At 36.4% G+C, this 19,332-nt stretch overlaps 3 protein-coding genes across 4 annotated transcripts; 1 reads left to right on the plus strand and 2 right to left on the minus strand.

Moving 5' to 3' along the window:
* Positions 1 to 11: 11 nt before the first annotated feature.
* Positions 12 to 3,872, minus strand: LOC125878265 (pentatricopeptide repeat-containing protein At3g49710). Its single transcript, XM_049559474.1, has 2 exons — positions 1,064 to 3,872; positions 12 to 920 (listed from the first exon to the last, which is right to left on the minus strand). The coding sequence occupies exon 1, from the start codon at positions 3,768 to 3,770 to the stop codon at positions 1,608 to 1,610; it is 2,163 nt and encodes a 720-aa protein (XP_049415431.1). The 5' UTR covers positions 3,771 to 3,872; the 3' UTR covers positions 12 to 920; positions 1,064 to 1,607.
* Positions 3,873 to 4,377: 505 nt separating this feature from the next.
* On the minus strand, positions 4,378 to 15,329 carry LOC125878249 (leucine-rich repeat receptor protein kinase HPCA1-like). 2 transcript variants are annotated; one of them, XM_049559458.1, is made up of 20 exons: positions 14,915 to 15,329; positions 14,611 to 14,826; positions 13,475 to 13,595; positions 13,315 to 13,386; positions 12,716 to 12,790; positions 12,558 to 12,629; positions 11,337 to 11,498; positions 11,174 to 11,248; positions 10,462 to 10,533; positions 10,299 to 10,370; positions 10,119 to 10,187; positions 9,847 to 9,921; positions 8,890 to 8,961; positions 8,615 to 8,746; positions 8,057 to 8,529; positions 7,782 to 7,934; positions 7,564 to 7,697; positions 5,909 to 6,128; positions 5,317 to 5,552; positions 4,378 to 4,995 (listed from the first exon to the last, which is right to left on the minus strand). In XM_049559458.1, exons 4-20 carry the CDS (start codon positions 13,371 to 13,373, stop codon positions 4,519 to 4,521), a joined length of 2,628 nt encoding a protein of 875 aa, XP_049415415.1. In that variant the 5' UTR covers positions 13,374 to 13,386; positions 13,475 to 13,595; positions 14,611 to 14,826; positions 14,915 to 15,329; the 3' UTR covers positions 4,378 to 4,518. The 2 variants fall into 2 exon arrangements, with proteins under 2 accessions (XP_049415415.1, XP_049415421.1); XM_049559464.1 differs by lacking the exons at positions 11,337 to 11,498; positions 12,558 to 12,629; positions 12,716 to 12,790; ... (2 more) ...; positions 14,611 to 14,826; positions 14,915 to 15,329 and having other exon boundaries at positions 4,379 to 4,995; positions 11,170 to 11,235.
* Positions 15,330 to 16,400: 1,071 nt separating this feature from the next.
* LOC125853502 (uncharacterized) lies at positions 16,401 to 18,623 on the plus strand. The gene is made up of 5 exons (XM_049533196.1): positions 16,401 to 16,821; positions 16,922 to 17,085; positions 17,383 to 18,100; positions 18,252 to 18,343; positions 18,437 to 18,623. Exons 1-5 carry the CDS (start codon positions 16,495 to 16,497, stop codon positions 18,591 to 18,593), a joined length of 1,458 nt encoding a protein of 485 aa, XP_049389153.1. The 5' UTR covers positions 16,401 to 16,494; the 3' UTR covers positions 18,594 to 18,623.
* Positions 18,624 to 19,332: the final 709 nt, after the last annotated feature.

The raw sequence follows: 19,332 nt of genomic DNA on the forward strand, positions 1-19,332 counted from the left end.
CACACAAAGGATGCTTGCCTTATATCAAAACTAATTATGCAATGATTGAAAACACTCTCCATAATCTAAGACCAAAAGCTCTTAAAGTTTTTGCACTAGTTGGCATAACTGCTGAGGTGAGTGTAACAAGAGAAATCTGGTGTTGTTACAGTTCCAGGTATTTAGCTAAAGAATTCATCTGTGATCCTGTACAGTATGATTTAACTTTCTTTCCATCAAATATCGATATAAAGATCACTTGAATCTCGAGAAGCCATATGTAATTCTGACTTCAGATATAGCTAGTATTAGAACAGAAGAATCACAAGTACCAAAGATCACTTATACTCAATATAACAAACAAATGTAAATACTAACAGTTATACTCCTTGGTAACTTCAGTTAGTGGTGTTCATACCACCAGAAGGAAATTTACCACTATAATCAAAAGCCTTGTTATTATAGAAATCGTCAAGACTGACTTGAGTTGTGTCCTCATACCTAGTTGAAGTGAGCTCTTCTTCAGTATACAGTATACTTGTTCAAGCTGGCCAGTTCAAGGATACCCTCAATTTCTTTCACAGCCTCACCCATGGAAGGCCTCTCGTCCCCGGATTCATTGACACGTCTCATTGCCAATGTAAATAGTTTATCAATACCTTTGAGTTTTGAAGCTGGACCTATTCTTAGATCTATTAACTGGTAGAGTATGGTGTTATCTTTTAAATCATATATGGTCTCTGCAACCAGTCTCACCATGTGTTTTCCTCGTTCTATTGGAGCTCTTGCAGTTATCAGCTCTAGCAATGCCACTCCAAAGCTATATACATCACTTTTCTCACTCAACTGTTGGCTCATGTAATTTCAGGATCCAAGTACCCTTACATAGAGAGATTCCTAGTCCCTAGGAAATGGGATTTTGAAGCAGTATGGATGGTGCACTATGGAATTACAAATGTTTTCTGATATCAAAATTTGCAAATATCATCACGTAAAAAATAAATAACATGTAGTAACTAATCTTTAATTGGATCAAAATGATATTACTTCATGTTGTTCTGTCATTCATGGTCAAGAATATTACCCTTGTTGTTATCCAACCACCTTCAAGCTTAATGATTTCTTGTACGATTTCCTTATCTCCATATGACCTACCATATGCTAGCTGGGATTGTGTTGCACACACTAAACTTCTTGCTTCTTCGTTTGTTTCCCCAGATTTTGTAGGGTTCTTTTGTTGTTTCAGGCATGCATCATTTCAGCTCTTTAAGATGTAACATCACATTCCTTTGTTGTCTTGTAATTACCTTGCAGTGAATCAACAAGAGGTTGTCATCTTCATACCCCTACTCACAAAATGCACATATATTACAAATGATTAGCAATTCTGGCTAGATCTAAGATCATGTAGAGCATTAAACGTATAAGATTAAAATGGTTTAAGACTCAATAATCCAATCCAAACACCAGAAAGCTGCAAGCTGTGAACTCTTTAGAACAAAATCTAGTCCATCTTACTAACTCAAAGTACACTGTATAACATTCACAACTTCACTCTCCATAGCCCATGGAGATCACATGAATTGACTAGAATTAGATTAGCATCTGATTGCTAAACTTATCCGCTATCACCAGTAATCCCCACAAGAACATGCCCCAGCCTTGAAGCAATGAAACCTGTGGCAATCCCTTACTGTAATCTCTCTTCCTGTCATACCAGATAGAATCTTAATTGCATTATGACAGTCGCCACATATTCTCAAATTCTTTATGATAAGAATAGGTTCACCATCTTTGGTCGATAAAAGCCCAAAAGCAACTGCCAGCTTTTCGCTGTGATGCCATAAGCTTCTCTCTTTCTCCTCCTGCCTTGTTCCATCATCTCTCATCATAGCCCACTTCAAATCGGGAGAATACCCTTCTTGCTTCATCTTCTTTGACATCTCTTCCCAGAATTTATACACCAACTTTATCATCGGATGAGAACTATCTTCTGCCACAAAGACGTGAACCCTCTTGGCCACCTCAATCCAACTACAACCCACTTGCTTTCTCACTCCCTTGTCTCGCATTTCTTTTCTAATCGATGCTACCTCTTCCCATCTGCCAAGACAAGCATTCATGTGCGCAAGCATGACATACGGTGCCGCATTTGATGGATCCAGCTGAACACAGTGGTTAGCTGCCTTTGTTGCTAGCTCTATATTACCATGTGTTCGACATGCTCTAAGTAATGAACCCCATCCAATTGTACCAGGATTATATGGCATTGTTTCGATTAGTGTCTCTGCTTCCTCGAGCTTTCCTGCTCGACCCAAAAGGTCAATCATGCATAAATAGTGCTCAGCCTCTGGTTTTATCCCAAATTTATCAGTCATTAAACCAAAATATCTCTTCCCTTCCTCGACCTTTCCAGTGTGTGCACATGACGATAGGACAGAGATGAATGTTATGTTTGTAGGTGTAATATTTCTTTCAAGCATCCATGCAAAAAGTAACAGCGAATCTGCTCCATGCCCATGCTGAGCATAGCCTGCTATCATGGAATTTAAAGTGACAGCATTATGCTCAGGCATTCTATCAAAAAGTAATCTTGCATCTTGTAGACTTCCACATTTAGAATACATTGCAATGAGAGCATTGTTCACTGATATACGATTGGATGAAATGCTAGATTTGATTGCCAAAGAGTGAATCTGTTTCCCTTGCGATGGTGATGACAAGTTAGAAGATGCACTAATCACACAAACGAAGCTGCAATCATCAGGTTGATGGCCAGCAAGCTGCATTTGTCTAAAACAAGCAACAGCTTCTTCACACAATTCAGACTGTGAACATCCAGAAATCATTGTGTTCCAAAGGACCAAGTCAGGATAAGGTATTTCCTGAAATACTTTTTTGCACTCTGACATACTAGCACTACATTTTGAGTATAAATCAATCAGCCCACTTCCAACATGTGGATTTTCGTGAAAACCCATTCTGATTAACCGAGCATGAAATTGAAGCCCACCACGCAAGTCTTCCATGGACGTAAGTGCTGTCAATACACTTGCCAAAGTAAACATATCTAAATATAAGTCCCTAAGTTCCATTTCTTTATACAAAGCCAACGCCTTTATCCCTTCCCTATGCTGCCCATAAGCAACAATCATCGAATTCCAAGAAACTTCATCTTTTATCTCACCCATTGACGCAAAAACCTCTCGCGCATAATCAAGATGCCCATTTTTGCTATAATACGTGATGAGAGTATTATTAACCGACGCATAAGAGTCAAGCCCAGCGGATATAGACAGTGAATGAAGCTGGGTAATGAAATCAACATTGTCATTCGCAGCCGTGATAGCAGCTGAAAGAGTAAACCCATCCATAGCAAGACCCGTGTCCTTCAAATCAAGAAAGAGCCGAAGAGCAGGCAGGGTGTAACCAAGATCAGCATAAGCAGATATAAGGGTGTTGTAAGAAACAATATCCGGTTGGGGAATTTTATCAAACAGCTGGTGGGCAAGGTGGGGCTGAGCTTCTTTAGCATAGGCATTGAGGATAGCATTGAAGGAGAAGACATTGGGTTCAGGGGTAGCTTCAAAAGCCCTGCGAGCAGTGGTAAGAAGGCCACACTTAGAGTAGAGAAGGATGAAATGGTTGGAGAAGTAAGTAGACGGTGGAATGAGTGATTTGATGTAAAGGGTATGCAGAGATTTGCCAGTTAAGAGGTCTCTCTGGGCTATGCATGTTTTCAAAATGTGGCGGAATTGTTGGAGGCTCTCCACCAATCTTTGTTGGTTCATCTAAGGGACAGCCACTGCACTTTTTTGCTCTCAAAATAACTTGCCACCAAATTGGGAGGAAAGGCATTACATCAATTTATATCCTCATTTTAAATTTTTCGTATGATCACTTTGTAAGTTGGAGTGTTCAATCAATACAATGAAGACATAGTCTTTTTTTTTTTTAGGTATAATGCCAAGAATTAAAGAGGGGAGGGGGGGGNCTAACGATCCGAGCAGAGACAAAATAAAAAAAATTATAGGTGATTTCTTTTAATTCTGTTTAAACATGATACAACGCATTAAAAATACAACTAATAATGTTAAAATTTCACAAGAAGGATGTTTGCCTAATATCAAAACTCTAACCATGATAAAATTGAACACTGCAAATTACTTGCAACTAATCATGCAATTGTCTAAAACAATCTTCATAGTCCAAGGCCAAAAAGATCCTAAATTTGTTGTGCTTGTTGACATAGCTGCAAAGGTCAGTGTAACAAGAGAACTCTTTATTTGTTACAGTTTAGAGTTTTGAGCTGTAAAATTCATCTGTAGTCCTGTACAGTATGATCTTACTTTATTTCGATCAAATATCACTATGAAGATCACTTAATCTCAAGAAGCCATCTGTAATTCTGACTTCTGATATAGCTAGTATTAGAACAGAAGCATCACTAGTAATAAACAATCAAACAAAATGTAATTCATAGTTATATGTTCAATAATAACAAACTTATGTAACTCACAGTTATAGTCCTTAGTAGTTTCAATAAGTGGTGTTCATGCCACCAGAAGGAAATTTACCACTATAATCAAAAGCCTTGTCATTATCAAAATCGTCAAGACTGACTTGAGTTGTGTCCTCATAGCTAGACGAAGTGAGGTCGCCTTCGGTATACTTGCTCAAGCTGGCCAGTTCAAGAATACTCTCAATTTCTTTCACAGCCTCTCCCATGGAAGGCCTCTCAGCCCCGGATTCATTTACACATCTCATTCCCAATGTGAATAATCTATCAACACCTTCGAGTTTTGAACCTGGACCTATTCTTGGATCAATTAATTGGTGGAGTTTGCTGTTATCTTTTGAATCATATATGGTCTCTGCAACCAGTCTCACAATGTGTTTTCCTCGTTCTATTGGAGCTCTTGCAGTTATCAGCTCGAGCAGCACCACCCCAAAGCTATATACATCACTTTTCTCAGTCAACTGTTGGCTCATGTAATATTCAGGATCCAAGTATCCCTACACAGGAACATTCTTAGAAAATGGGATTTCGAAGCAGTATGGATGGTGCATTATGGAATTACAAATGTTCTTTGAAATCAAAATTTGCATATATCAGTATATCACCACGTTAAACAATGAATAACATGTGGTGACTTAATTCTTTAATTGGATTCAAAATGATCCTTCTTCATGTTGTTCAGTCATTTCATGATCAAGAATATTAGCCTTGGCGATATACCAATCGCCTTCAAGTTTTAGAGTTTGATATACGCAAATCCATAAGAATTATAAGACAGCTCAAATTGATCCATCAAGGTTTGAGGTTGTAATACTCACCAATGTACCTTTGACTTGAGTGGTAACATGGCCCATGTCTTCGTCTCTCAAAAGTTTTGATAGGCCAAAATCAGCAACTTTTGCAGTTAAATGGTCATCCAGCAAGATGTTATTTGACTTAACATCCCTGTGTATTATGGGAGGATCTGCAAGCTCATGCAAGTATGCTAAACCTCTAGCAGCATCAAGGGCTATCCTAAGTCTCCTTGTCCACTCCAATTGGAATTTTGGCTTGACTGCAAGAGCCATATGCAGATTAAGAATAACCAAATTAAATTTGTATATATGCCCAAACACTGATATTAATTCTCGTATCATACTAGAGAAAATCCATGATGGTGATGGACAGAGTTTCAGTAGGGAATGTTATTCCTTGGAGGACAATGGCTGAATAAACATATAATGAATTCAATTTTACACAAAGGTAAATAAAACACTTTCCACTGTATGAACAAGACAGTTCAATGGACAGATCGATATTGTTTTAGTGAAGAAATATCAATCTTTCTTATTTGCCAGATTGGACTGGACTTAGCATCTGCTTCCTCAGAAGCAAACATATGGAATGATGAATGCAGAAAAATATTTTTACCTGAGAGACTTTCCCTTAGAGTACCCTTTGGAATGTACTCATAAACCAGCATTTGTTCGCCTTGCTCATAACAAAATCCAACCAGGCTTACAACATTCTTGTGATGTATCCTTGACAATAGCTCAATCTCTGTTTTGAACTCAAAAGCCCCCTGCATTGATCCATGTTGTGCTCTTTTAATTGCAACTACCTCCCCAGCAGTAAGAGTTCCTTTGTAGACCTGTTGATGCTACATGTATCAGTCTGGAAAATTTGACATGCTACAAATAAATTAGCAAAAAGTGTGAAAGATGCAGTATTATTGTACCATGCAATGCATATGTCAGTCATGCAGAAAAATCAAGATATAGTCCTAGATGACTGAACAACAGCTATTAGTGAATAATAATAATGTAGTTCAATTAGAAATGCCTCAGCAATTTCTTCTAGCTCCTATGTTGCTGGTAAATAACACAAATAAGGCAGGGGTAAAACATATAGGTGGGTGAAACGACTATTTCAGCAGCTGAACCTAACAGAAGAAGCAAATTAATGAACCAAGAGACTTATTTCCTTATTGCCTTTGGCTTTTCACACCAAGAAATACTACCTCACAGTGATATTTCATTTTGAGTTTGCAACATCCTCAGAAACTGAATAAATCCTACACTAGTTTAGTTCATAATAGTTCCTAAAGGTGGAAAATAGGGAAAAAAAATTAAATTGATAAGATGCAAAGAGTTAGTGTAGATTGCGTCATTCACTTAAACACTTCTACCTATTTCACCATATAGGCAAGGCGTACTTTTCTTTAGAATATGTGAATCTATAGAAGAAGTTTGTGATCCCATGTGCAAGATGTTAATACCATATCGACATATAACTACTTCATTCAAAACATTTCCTCGTCATCTGCTCATATATGTGTACCAGATGTCTAAATGTACTTACTGTCTGAAAAATCTACAGGTTTATTTAGGTGTGATAGTTGGAGCTAGGGGTGGGCATGGTACTATATTGAAAACTTCGGTTCGGTAATTTTGGTTTTTTAAAATATATACTATACCATTACCATACCAAATTAATTCGGTATGGTTCGGTATTTTTTAAGTTGGATTTCGGTATTTTTAAGTACAGTAAATCGGTAACCATAGTTTGTCCGACTCAACTTACGTATACTCATAATTATGACTTCGGCTTTTCAAAACCATCTCAATTATATCATACTAACACCTTACACATGTAAAAATATTGAAAAGGAAGTACAGACATGCAAATTCCTTCATTAATCAATTATACAAAAAGGACATTTCAATAAAGATAGGATGGTCGAAATTCCAACGTCTGAATAATTAGTTTTGTACTAATACTATTTTATATATTTGCTAGTATTATAATAAATTGTATGTGTGACTATGTACTTCGGTATGGTATCCAGTATTTTGATATTCTTCTTATAAATACCGATTACCAAAAATTTTAAAAACACATACAAGTCGAGCTTGTGACCATCATTGCATTTTAAAATGGTAGTTAAAGCGAATTTATGCCACTGTGTCATAAGATGGACAATATGTTGCTCATCCATTGGTATGGGGAAAAGCTAAGACCTTAAGTACACTAAATATGTGCTGAACTTTATAGCAGGAACAGAAAGAAAGAGAGAAATCGTAAACCTTCCCATAGCCCCCAGATCCAATGCAGTTAGATTCTGAAAAATTGTTTGTGCACTTCCTAATCTCATCAAATGAGAACCATCTTGCTCCTTTAAGTTGTGGGACAGCACCACTCGTATCACGGTCCCAAGATTCTGTATTCACATGAAGACATCATTGGGAAGCTAAAAAATAATAATGTCGAAAAATGGTGCAGATCTAAGAAAAACTGATCTTACCAAAAGGGTTACTGCTATGACCAGCTCTTTTTGCCATTTTTCTCTGGCGAAAAGCATAAAGGCCAGCACAAAGTGTTAAGAGCACAAGCACTGCACAACCAACCGATACTCCAATGATGATACCAGTACGTGATGATGACTTCTTCTTTCCGTCTAAATTACGAAAATAAGCAAACATGTTAAGCTAGATAAGAATTGCATATCTATCCAGAAAAGAATTTGAGAAGAAGAAGAGCAAAAAAATGTTTTTTTTTGCTTAAACCATGTTCAGTTACCTGCAAAGCAACAATAACTTTCAGAAGTAAAGAAAAAGGGTCCAAAATATTGGAGTTGGAAAGGATTCCGGTTGAGCAGGTAACCAATGGAAGGAATTGATGTATGATTGAAACTGTCCTGTGTTGAAGGAAAGATTTTTGCTTCAATTTGAAGATATGAATAAACATCAACTGTTGGATCACTTAGAGAAACTGAATCCACTGGAAGCCCATTGGATAGAAATGCAGACATCATAGAGCCAGCAAGGGTTGTAAAGTAGCTAGAGTTCTCTAAATTTGAGAAGGACAGGGAAAAGAAATGTAGTGTCCCAGTGTATGGATATGAACATTTGCATGTAGGACTTAATGTTTTGTCAGAATTGCAAGACATTGCTGGACACTTCAGAGGTGATGAGAAGGAATCATTGGAAATCTGAATTGCACAGTATTTGGCTGTTGCTCCTGTTCCATCACAAATCGGGTTGCCGGCGAGCCTGCAAAATATAATATAACATTATTCTCCAAAACAGAAGAATGTGCATAATAAGAAGGTTAATTACAGAGAAGTAATTTGCTCACGATATATTCATGTTGTATCCTGTTTTCTGAGTGAAGTCCTTGATAGAATTATTTCTCAAATCAAGTGTTAAATTGTTCCCATATCTGGTCCCAATATCCAATATCCCGTTGAGCTTGTTGTTGGCCAATCCTCTGCAAATATATAACCAATTGGTGATCAAATAAAATGTCTCCTGTAAGAGTGATGCTGTAGATCCTAAATCCAAGTCGTTATTTTAATGAGTAAACATCCCCTGCCTAAATCCGGTTTTATGAGAGAAAAAGTGTGAACTTACATAGTCTCCAAGTTAGGAAAGCGGAATAAGTCAACAGGTATTTGTCCTTGCAGTGTTGTGTTCTCCATATATCTGTTACAGTGTCCATCAAAGATTACTAAAGCAGCAAATAACCCCAAGATTAAGGCGACTCAAGTAGTTATCTTCCTTGAACTATCCTTAAATTTGATATATGCCGCTTAAAAACAAGCTCCTCCTCTACAGGATTTGCAGACCAGTTTTGTTTAGGTTCACATTTATAAAGTAGATTTCCTCAATAGATGCAAAGTGTGCTACCAAAATAATCTAAAACAGTAGCATATATAATCAAAGAAAAAAAATTCATTTTCTCCTTGAGATTTTATTCCCCAAGTCCAATAAATGCTTGTAGAGGAAAAGTAGTATCTGGAATAGCATATCTCAGTGCTGAATTGTTGTTTCCTTTCACCAACAAAGATAAGGAACAAAGAGATGGGTTACATGGACCCTCTCACTTCCAGCTGTGTATTGTGTGGCTCCCGTGAAGAGAATGAAAAGCTTACGCTTTCTCTAAACCTCTTTGACTGGTAGGCTGTAGTGCTAAGACCCCTACTTAAGATTCAATTCATCAGGTTAAATTTATGTTGTCTTGAGGCTTTGGTTAGGCCAACTATATAGGCTATCACTTCAACTTCTATACTGACCCTTCCACTAAGACTTGACTTCAGAGCAGGAAATCTTCCTACAATTTAGTAACAAGTCAACTGTATTCAACTGAAGCACAGCAGAGTAAGACCTGAACAGAATATTCCATTGATTTCCTAAGTACTCAATGCCAAACTAATGGAAGTCAAGCATGTTTGTGGTAGTCAAGAAAACAGGAGTAGGTTCTTTGGAAGGCACATTGGAGAATTTGTATGTTATTCCACCTCAGGGTCTTATACTTGATACAACTAATTTTGTGTGTGCGCACATGAGAGAAAGGTGAGAGAGAAGTACATTGTTTTCAATAAAGGGATCTTTGTAAACCATGCTGGAACATCTGATGCATTGAAACTGTTATTGCTCATGCCCCTGCAAACAATAGGAATAAAATAAGAAAGTACATACATTAACCAGGTATATCACATTCTTCACATCCTTGCTGAAAGGAGTGTCTAATAAATAGAATGAAGCATTTCTTCGACAAGAAATTAGAAATCTGTCATAAGGGAAGTCTACAAGCATTAGTACATATTTCATAGTTATAAAAAACCTAAACACCGACTTACACATAGGTTAGCAAGCTCATATTTGCAAGGTCCGGAATTGATCCATTGAGATTATTATTGGATAAGTACCTAAAATGAAAACGAAAGAAGTATTTTTGAAATAAAATACCAATAGCATGCTACTTTTACATCAAGGGATCAACAGAAACTGATTAGGTGCATCCTCTATTGAGTGCATACAGCTCACTGAGACTTGTAACATTGCTGAGCTTGGAAGGTACAGATCCATTGAGAGAGTTCCAGTCCAGTCGCCTGTAGACATGACAAGAAATGTAATGAAAAGAACACAACTTCTGGGTAGAAACTACTTGAGCAAATAATTCTGACAACACTGGAAACTCACAAAATTTCCAAATTCTGCAGACTTCCCAGAGACTCTGGAATTTCTCCGGTCAGTTGGTTGTGATCTAAAATCCTGATCAATAGTAAGACAAGTATCATCAAAATCAAGAGAAAAATGACTTGCAGCATGGCACTGTTTCTTATGAATGAACATCATTTCTTCAGCATCAGTCTCCATTCTTAAGGTCTTTAGTCAAAAAATCACTTCTTGAATATTCCATCAACAATGAACATACATTAACGATATTGTTCTCTCCTAAGGATATTATAGTATTACAACCTGACAGCATACTTTGAAAGTGATGCATATAGTTGTGCTGGCATAGAGCCCAATGCAGAAGAGCACATATTCTACCAAAGCAACAATGTTAATTAATCCATTTGTGTTAAGGAAGTCAAACACATAAGGGATACCATGATAAATACAATATATATCACAAGTTATTGCAAATGACAACTGACAACTAAAAAAGGTGAGAGTTGAGGCAAACGAAAGATGCTACACAAAGAAAATGTAAAATACTTGCATAGCTCCCTGCAACAAAGCACACAATAAAAGAGCAAAAACATACATTCTTAAAACTTTCTATTCAGCTTGGGAAGTAATAGAAGGTCATAATGTATTTATTCCTCAAAAGGTTTAAGTAAATTAAGTTAGCCAGATATATGAGTTTTAAAATGAAAATATACACTTAACTTGCCTACATACTCACACATGTATCAGCTTCATGCTTGCATTGAAGAGTTGAGGTTGGATTAGGCCAGAGAGCTGATTTTTTGACAAGTGACTGCAAGAAACGGATAAAACTTAATACAACTACTAAGGAAGAGAAAAAGACTAGAATGAAAGTTACATTTTATAGAGAGGCAACATACAGGTGTCTGGTATTGACTAGTGAATCCAAACCAAGTGTTGAACCTTGTGAGATTGGGATAGTCCCATTAATTTTATTGTCACTCAGATCAAGCCATGACAATTTAGATAAATTGCCTATTGATGGTGGAATTGGCCCAGTGAAGCTGTTAGAAGTTAGAGATCTGTCGAAATGTTGTAAAAAAGATACGAAATTAAGTCAAGAATAAGCTGACTGCTAAAGAGAACATATATCATAGACCCTTAAACAAAGATGAAGAATGTAATTGAACATAATATGAAATAGAGAAAACCTCTCTGTCATCTGCTTCTGTTTATACGACCATAAGATGATACTCAACAAAAAACAACAATGCTTGTGTTTTTTATTAGAAACTACAAATGAATCCATGCCACACCTCGTCTAATATACTTCACGTGTTAGGGATGAATTTCAGTCACTGGACCACTAAGTTCCAATACTCAATTTCAATTTACTGAATCCTACTCCAGCACAATTCTGTAATCTAGGCAGGGAAAGTTGCAAGTTATTAGTTAGAGAATCTCTGTTTTATATACCCATCACTTGTGGGCAACTTTTCGTTTTCAAATGAAATCCAATCTTAATAACGTTGAATACACCTTTCCCATGAACTGAATCTAATTTGCTTGGAGCGTTGATAAGAAAAGCACAAAAAAAATTGTTAACCAAACTTGTTTTTAACGGCAAGAATAATTACCCAGTTGCCAAAGTTCGACATAGAAGAAATGCACAATTTCACTCTAGGTAAACAGAACGGAAGCAATTAATGATTAAACTTCAGATAAAGAAAATGGAAGCAATCAATTGTTAAGAAGTCCCACATCGGTAGAGGGATGGGAAATTGGTCTCCTTAGATGGACTTGGATAAACCTCCCCTCATGAGCTAGCTTTTGGGGTTGAGTTAGGCCCAGATGTCATATCTTTACATGGTATCAGAGTCAGGCTCATCCCAATTTGTTGTTCGCCGATGTTGGCCCCCCATTATAAGTTTCACGCTCCAGTTGAGGTTTGGACGTGTAGGGTAGTGTTAAGAAGCCCCACATGAGTAGAGGGATAGGAAATTGGTTTCCTTATATGGACTTGGACAAACCTCCCCTCATGAGTTAGCTTTTGGGGTTGAGTTAGCCCAGGTGTCATGTCTTTACATTAATGATTAAACTTCAGGTAAGCAGATGGATAAACTGGAAAAGTAAATGCTTACATAAAAACCAGCTGCTGCAGAGAACCAATTGATTCTGGAATTGGACCAAAGAAACTGCAACCAACTAAGATTCTGCATAAAATGACCAGCTTCTGAAGTCAGGATTTAGACTACACAGTTATATAGAACATACTGGAGTGGCCATTTGGATTTCTTACAAGGTTGTCAAATTCTTCAAATTTCCAATTGATGATGGAAGAGTTCCTTTCAAACCAACATTATTCGAGAGGTCCCTACAACAAAGAAGTTCATAATGCGTGCCTCAAAAACCAAATTTGATACAACAAACGAAGCAAAGTGATAAATCATTTGAATAGGTTAATTTGGGGTAAGAAAAAGGTTAGAAACTAGTTAAAGCAGTGGATCCGAATGGCAGAAATTATTCCTGTTAGTTGAGAAAGAAAGATCAAATCTTTCTTATGATATGTATACTCCTTACAAATACTTGCAGGAATTAGTTTGGGATGAAGAAGAGATGAGGCCAGAATAATATATGTAGCAAAGAAAGACATGGATATTGCATTCATTTACTTTGAGAACTAGCTGCAGCATTCTTAATGATTTTTACATGAAACTACTGTTGTTCTTCAGTTAAGAGTTGGAGAAAGAAATATAGGTGAACTAAAGATGATTCTGGAAGCTTATCATTGATTCTTAACAGTCAAGACAGAAAAACAAAATAAAAAACGTCCTTGTAAAGCTTGCATCTTCTTGATGCCTTAAAATGAATCTACTTCATCAAAAAAAAAAAACATACAAAATTTGCAATGCAGTTAATGATGAAAGATCTCCAAACTGATTGCCTTCCAAGCCCATGCCTGATAACTTTCTGCAAAAGGAAAGTTAAAGAAAACAATGAGGAAGGGAAGGTAGGCAAGCTACAGAACAATCAGAAATTTCAAATATTGAGGATATACATTGAGGTTACGCGTGAGTTGTCACAGATAATTCCTGCCCAGCTGCTACCACAAGGATCTGACCCCTCCCAATTTGGTGGCAAGTTATTCCAACTAGATTTGAGAGAAAACAGAGCAGTGGCTGCATAATAAAAGGAACTATAAATGGCCTCTGTACTGTACTATCAAAAACGTAGATGTTTAACCAACTACAAATGTACTCTTAAAACTCAAGCTTACAAAAAGCGCAAAACTTCATAAGCATTCAAATTTGACAAGTACTCCAATAACTTTTTTCAACGGACAATCCATGACAATAAATTTAGATAGTATAGCAGCTTCTTCGAAGTTTGTTGCTAATTTATACTTTGTATCTGCATTGCTAACTTTGGACGTCTTTTCGGTTGATCAGTAATTTGGTCAACTAAACTACAAGAAGAGCATATTTCAAAAAAATAAATCCTATATTCTAAATTGGGAGTAAAGGCAGAAAGAGATCCCAGTAAAGAAAACATGACTCTGAGTACTTCTAAAATATGCTTAGTTTTGAATGGAATGTGTTGCCTAGCATTTTGCCCATCATTCAGTCTTCAATAATGCTAAAGAACTGCTAGATCATAAAGTTTTCTCATTCATCGTTTGTATGACTTAGTTATCCCTTCCTGTTGCTTAACTTTGGTATTTTTTCCACATACTAGCTCACACAAGCATGCATATAGCAATCAATCACAGCAGCCCACTAACAATCAGCAAGAACTGTAGGCTGGGACTGTAGGCACCTCAAACTTATCAGATGAATTAGTCACTCCAACTCAAAGTTCAAAGAACTAGTCAAATCAAAATTCAGCCCACACAAATGTGACATCAAAGAAAGTAAAACAACATGCTTCGTCTAAATTCCAAAAATAGAATAAACCACGACGCAGGATGGAATACGATAGTTATTAGTTTCTACTTCATGAACCCCAAAAACAATTCAGCTGTTTGTACTTTTGAACAGTTAGGAATCTAGAATACACTCAATTCTAGCTATCTATGGCCTAGGTTATAGACTCACACACAATCAAATCTGAAACAGTTTCGAATTTAACCAAGAAAAACAAGAAAGTGCATATCAAGTAATCTTAAATGGATAATCAGAGAAAAAAAAACAGTACCATCATTGCTGTTTGTTTGTCCCAGTATAGCCAGAATTTGGGATACAAAAATCAGGAGGAAGACATGACTTCTTTAACCCATTTCCAGCATAGCAAAACCTTTTTCTTGAACATCCAAAACCCCAACCTTTTGTTGGAAAAGAAAAACTATATTTCAGTGCAAGCCTTGTAAATAACGCCTTCCTAATATCCAGCAAGTTATCCTTGACCTTCACGCTGCATGGACAAAAGAATGAGTCCAAGAAAACCTGTTGAAAACAAAGTCAAGACAAATAAAATAATGTGTATACAGTATATTACATACCCTGATTCCTCAAGCCAACAATAAGAACAAGCCAACAAGAAGAAGGTTTCTTGATAAAAATCAAGAACTTTGACCAAATATCCAAACCCCATGTCACTTTCTGATTTCATCATCCTGATAAACTAATCATAAGGGGGGAAGAATTTAAAGAGAGCAGGTAAAAAATATTGTTGTTTAACATAAACAAGAAAGCAAATATTTTCTATACAACGCATGAAAAATCAAGAAGAGGACATATTCTTGTATGTACGAATCAAGAAGAGTTCTTCCCTAGATAAAGATTGTTACTTTAAACTCCATTTAAATATTCAAATACTCCATTTAAACTCTAAAGCGACCGCCCTAGGCCTTAAAATAATGAAGTACGAAGAACAAGAATGGGCGCCATGGCGAAAGTTGAACATTCCAAAGAAGTCAAAAATTATGTTTGTTCAAGAATGACATAAGGGTTCCGTCTAATATATAGACCGGGAATTGTTTAACGGTCGCAATAACCAAAAATAATTCTACTGCGTGAAATTTAAGCACTAAATAATATTTAATGCGTCAATTTTAAGCACTAAACATAGTAAGTCGTTATGAAATCAATAATATTGCACCTGAATTATTTTGTTGAGATTGTTATACCAAAGTAAAAAATTAGCTCTAGTACACCCTTCTATTTTCTTTTTTAATATATTTATTTTTATTTTTCGTTGTGCATATTGAGCCTAGAACAAAATAACATACAATTGATATTTTTCATTGTGCCTAAAATAAAGTAACATACAAGTGATTAATTGCATCTTTCTCTAAGTTTTTTATATGTAAAATTATTGTTTCAAAAAGTAGGAACGTGAGTCAGATATTTTACTTAGTACGCAGCTCGAGCCATGAAATGTAAGCTTCATAAATCTTTGTTTTACTCAAGATATGAAATATAAGCTTCATAAATTTTTGTTTTATTTAATATAAACTTTAATAAAATAGCATAAAGCACAAAAAATAACAATACAAAGTACAAAAATTAAAGAAACTCATAAATTTAAAATATATAGCATTATTTAATATGAGATATAAATCAATAATATGTAGTAACTTTCAAACGTTAAAAATATTTCAAACTACACATATTACTTCTCTAAAAGTAAGTAACCATAAACATTATCAATACTATAATTTAAAACATTATTCTTTCACGAATAAATACAAGTTTACTTTCAAATAAAAAATAAATAAAAGTTTAATAATTCAAAAAACAAAGAATCTAGATGTAAAGGCCAATAGAAATTGAAGGCATCAATTTTAGTTAACTAGTTATTTTTATAAGAATGTACAAATAATATTCGTTTTCACAAAATGTTACCAATTATTAATTATGCAATATTTTAACTCGCTATTTGAATTACTCTCAATTTATAATTTTCCATCGATAAATTAATCTTTAGTTATTCATTGGTTAAAGAATTTAAGGTTTACTAAAAAAAAAATAGGGCGAAAATGAATATTTACCAAAAGTAAGGGGCTATAATGCTCTGAAGATTTTTTTATTTTTTTTTTCTTCTTTCTCTTCTCTCATTCCAACGGCTCTCAACAGTAAAATGCAGCACCGGCTAGAGATCGATCGCCACCGCAGCGTGGTGGTGGAGCTACCACTCGGAGACGGAGACGGAGACGGAGGCTGCGCCACATTCGATTTGGAAAAAGCAGTATGTAGCCACGGCCTATTTATGATGGCCCCAAACATCTGGGACTCTCTCTCCAAAACCCTAGAACGCCCACTACGCCTCTCCGAAAACATCAACGATGATGATCACGAACAATCAGTTCTCGTCCAAATTACTCAATCCTCGGATTCTCCTCATTCACTCCTTCTTCGAGTTTTCGGTACTGATTCCCTTTCTACTATACAACAACGCTCTCTGCTGGTACTCCTTTTTCCGCAAGTATTTGTGTAAATTTTGTACCTTGTGCATTTCCTTGTGTGGCTTTGTTTATTGGCTGGGGTTTACTTTTACTGTTATATAGGGTCAAGTGAGGCGAATGGTGAGATTATCAGTGGAAGAGAATAAAAGAGTGAAACAGTTTCAGGAGATTTGTGGAGAAGCAAAGGAGAGGGGATTTGGGAGAGTGTTTAGATCGCCGACATTGTTTGAGGACATGGTGAAGTGTATGCTGCTCTGCAATTGCCAGTGAGTAGTTGAACTGAGTAGCAGTATTAAACTAGTTACATTCATTAATTAAAAAGAGACAATATAGTATAAACCTATAATAAGAATTTTTCTAGTCGACCCAATGATGTTATGCAAGCTGAGTAGGGAAGTCAAGATTTTGAAGAAAACAAGAGAATGAACCAATTGTTTAATGAGAAGTGAAATTCTGGACATGTAGCCCTGGTAGCAGCTTGATTTGGTGTTTGATAAAATCGAAAGAAAGAAATATTCATAAATATGTGCCTTTTTCTGATAATCTTTGCTTCCTTTGTGTAGGTGGTCAAGGACGTTGAGCATGGCTGAAGCATTATGTGAGCTTCAGTTGGAGCTGAACTGTCCCTCGTCAGCTGCATCTTTTCCTGATCCTGATAATCAAAATCAGTTGAAGGGCGTAACTTTCAAGTCTGAGCATTTCACTCCAAGAACACCAGCAGGAAAAGAATCACGGAAAAGAGCTGGAGCTTATGGATGTTCCAGAAACTTGTTGGAGAGGCTTACCAAAGTCGAAGAAATCATAGATATAGGGAAACCGGGTGTAACTGTGACACCTGCATTTTCAGTTGGTGAAGAGGTTCTCCAAAAAAGTAATCTTTGTCGGGATACTACTGAGGTTTGCGAAGTTAGTATAAGTGCACCATTCAATCCCGATCCTTCAGAAGATAGAAAGCTGAGCTCTTTTAATCAGCTTGGGAACTTCCCTAGCCCGAAAGAATTGGCATGCCTTGATGAAAGTTTTCTAGCAAAGCGTTGCGGTCTTGGTTATAGAGCTGGCCGCATTATAAAGCTTGCTAAGGGCATAGTTGAAGGCAGTATTCGGTTGAAAGAACTTGAAGAAGCTTGTAGCAACCCAAGCTTGTCCAATTATGAAAAATTGGCTGAGCAGCTGAGAGAAATAGATGGATTTGGCCCATTTACTTGTGCTAATGTACTGCTGTGCTTGGGTTATTATCATGTGATTCCTACTGATTCAGAAACAATTAGGCATCTAAAACAGGTATTAACATTCACTTCAAACTTGACTTAAAGGCAGGTCTATTACTTGTACCAATGTACACACAGCACGTGATATTCCCCTGAAATTATTATGGATTCATTTGCTATTAGGAATCTTAAGACAGATCATTCACTTTTCCAAAAAATTCCAGGTTCATGCGAGAACCTACACCATACAGAACGTTCAAAGAGATGTTGAAAATATTTATGGGAAGTATGTACCGTTTCAGTTCTTAGCATATTGGTAGGCTGCTGCACCCATTTCCCTATTCGAACTTATTCTCTATGTGATCATCTTCCTTGCTAAAGTTCTATTGATGGTTTTTCACTTGAGCAGGTTGGAGGTGTGGCACTTCTATGAGGAACGGTTTGGTAAGCTTAGCGAGATGCCCCACTCGGAATATAAACTTATTACTGCCGCAAATATGAGACAGAAAAGAAAGGGCAAATGCAAGAAGTTGAAGATAACCTCAGCAGAAAAGCTTGGCGTGTAACTTAAAAGGATATTATTGAGGCCTAACTTTGATAACCTCAACAGAAAAGCTTGGCGTGTAACTTAGAAGGTTAATGCTCATGCCTAACTTAAAATTCAGGCATGAATGATTGATTAAGGGATAATTACGGTCCAATGCCTTTGGATATACATAATTAGCGTATTGATTTTGTATATTTCGGCCATATTGGTATGTTTCCTGATGATGATTAATGTTAAATTTCCCTTTTCTTTTGTTGATGTAAAACCTCCTTTCTCTTCCATGACGGTACATGCAACATATCTGTTTCATGTAGAAATCCCTTTCCCCCCTACAATTCCGAACACCGCAACAAGCTACCGAGTTGGTGATTAATGATATGTCTACCAAGTACTCAGGTCAACCAAACGAAAAATAATAATAGAAAAATCTGCTCTTTTCAACATGCAGAGAACTTTATAATATCTCACAAATCACAACATAGACCAAGGAATGTTTCATCCTAAGCTCCTTAACATAGGTATAACACCATTTTCACTATCTGTACTTCAGTAGCTCATGACTGTGCCATAACTTAAGTGTTACACGGCTCTACATTATTCATTGTAAAGAAGTTTGCAAGTGTTACACAGCTCTACATGTATTCATCGTAAAGAAGTTTGCTAGTGTTACACAGCTCTACATTTATTCATCGTAAAGAAGTTTACAAAAGGCAAATGCCTCCAGAAATAGAATGTGCAGCAAAACAGCTAACAATTCT

Source organism: Solanum stenotomum, chromosome 1 (genome assembly GCF_019186545.1).
Source record: "Solanum stenotomum isolate F172 chromosome 1, ASM1918654v1, whole genome shotgun sequence".
NCBI lineage: Eukaryota > Viridiplantae > Streptophyta > Magnoliopsida > Solanales > Solanaceae > Solanum > Solanum stenotomum.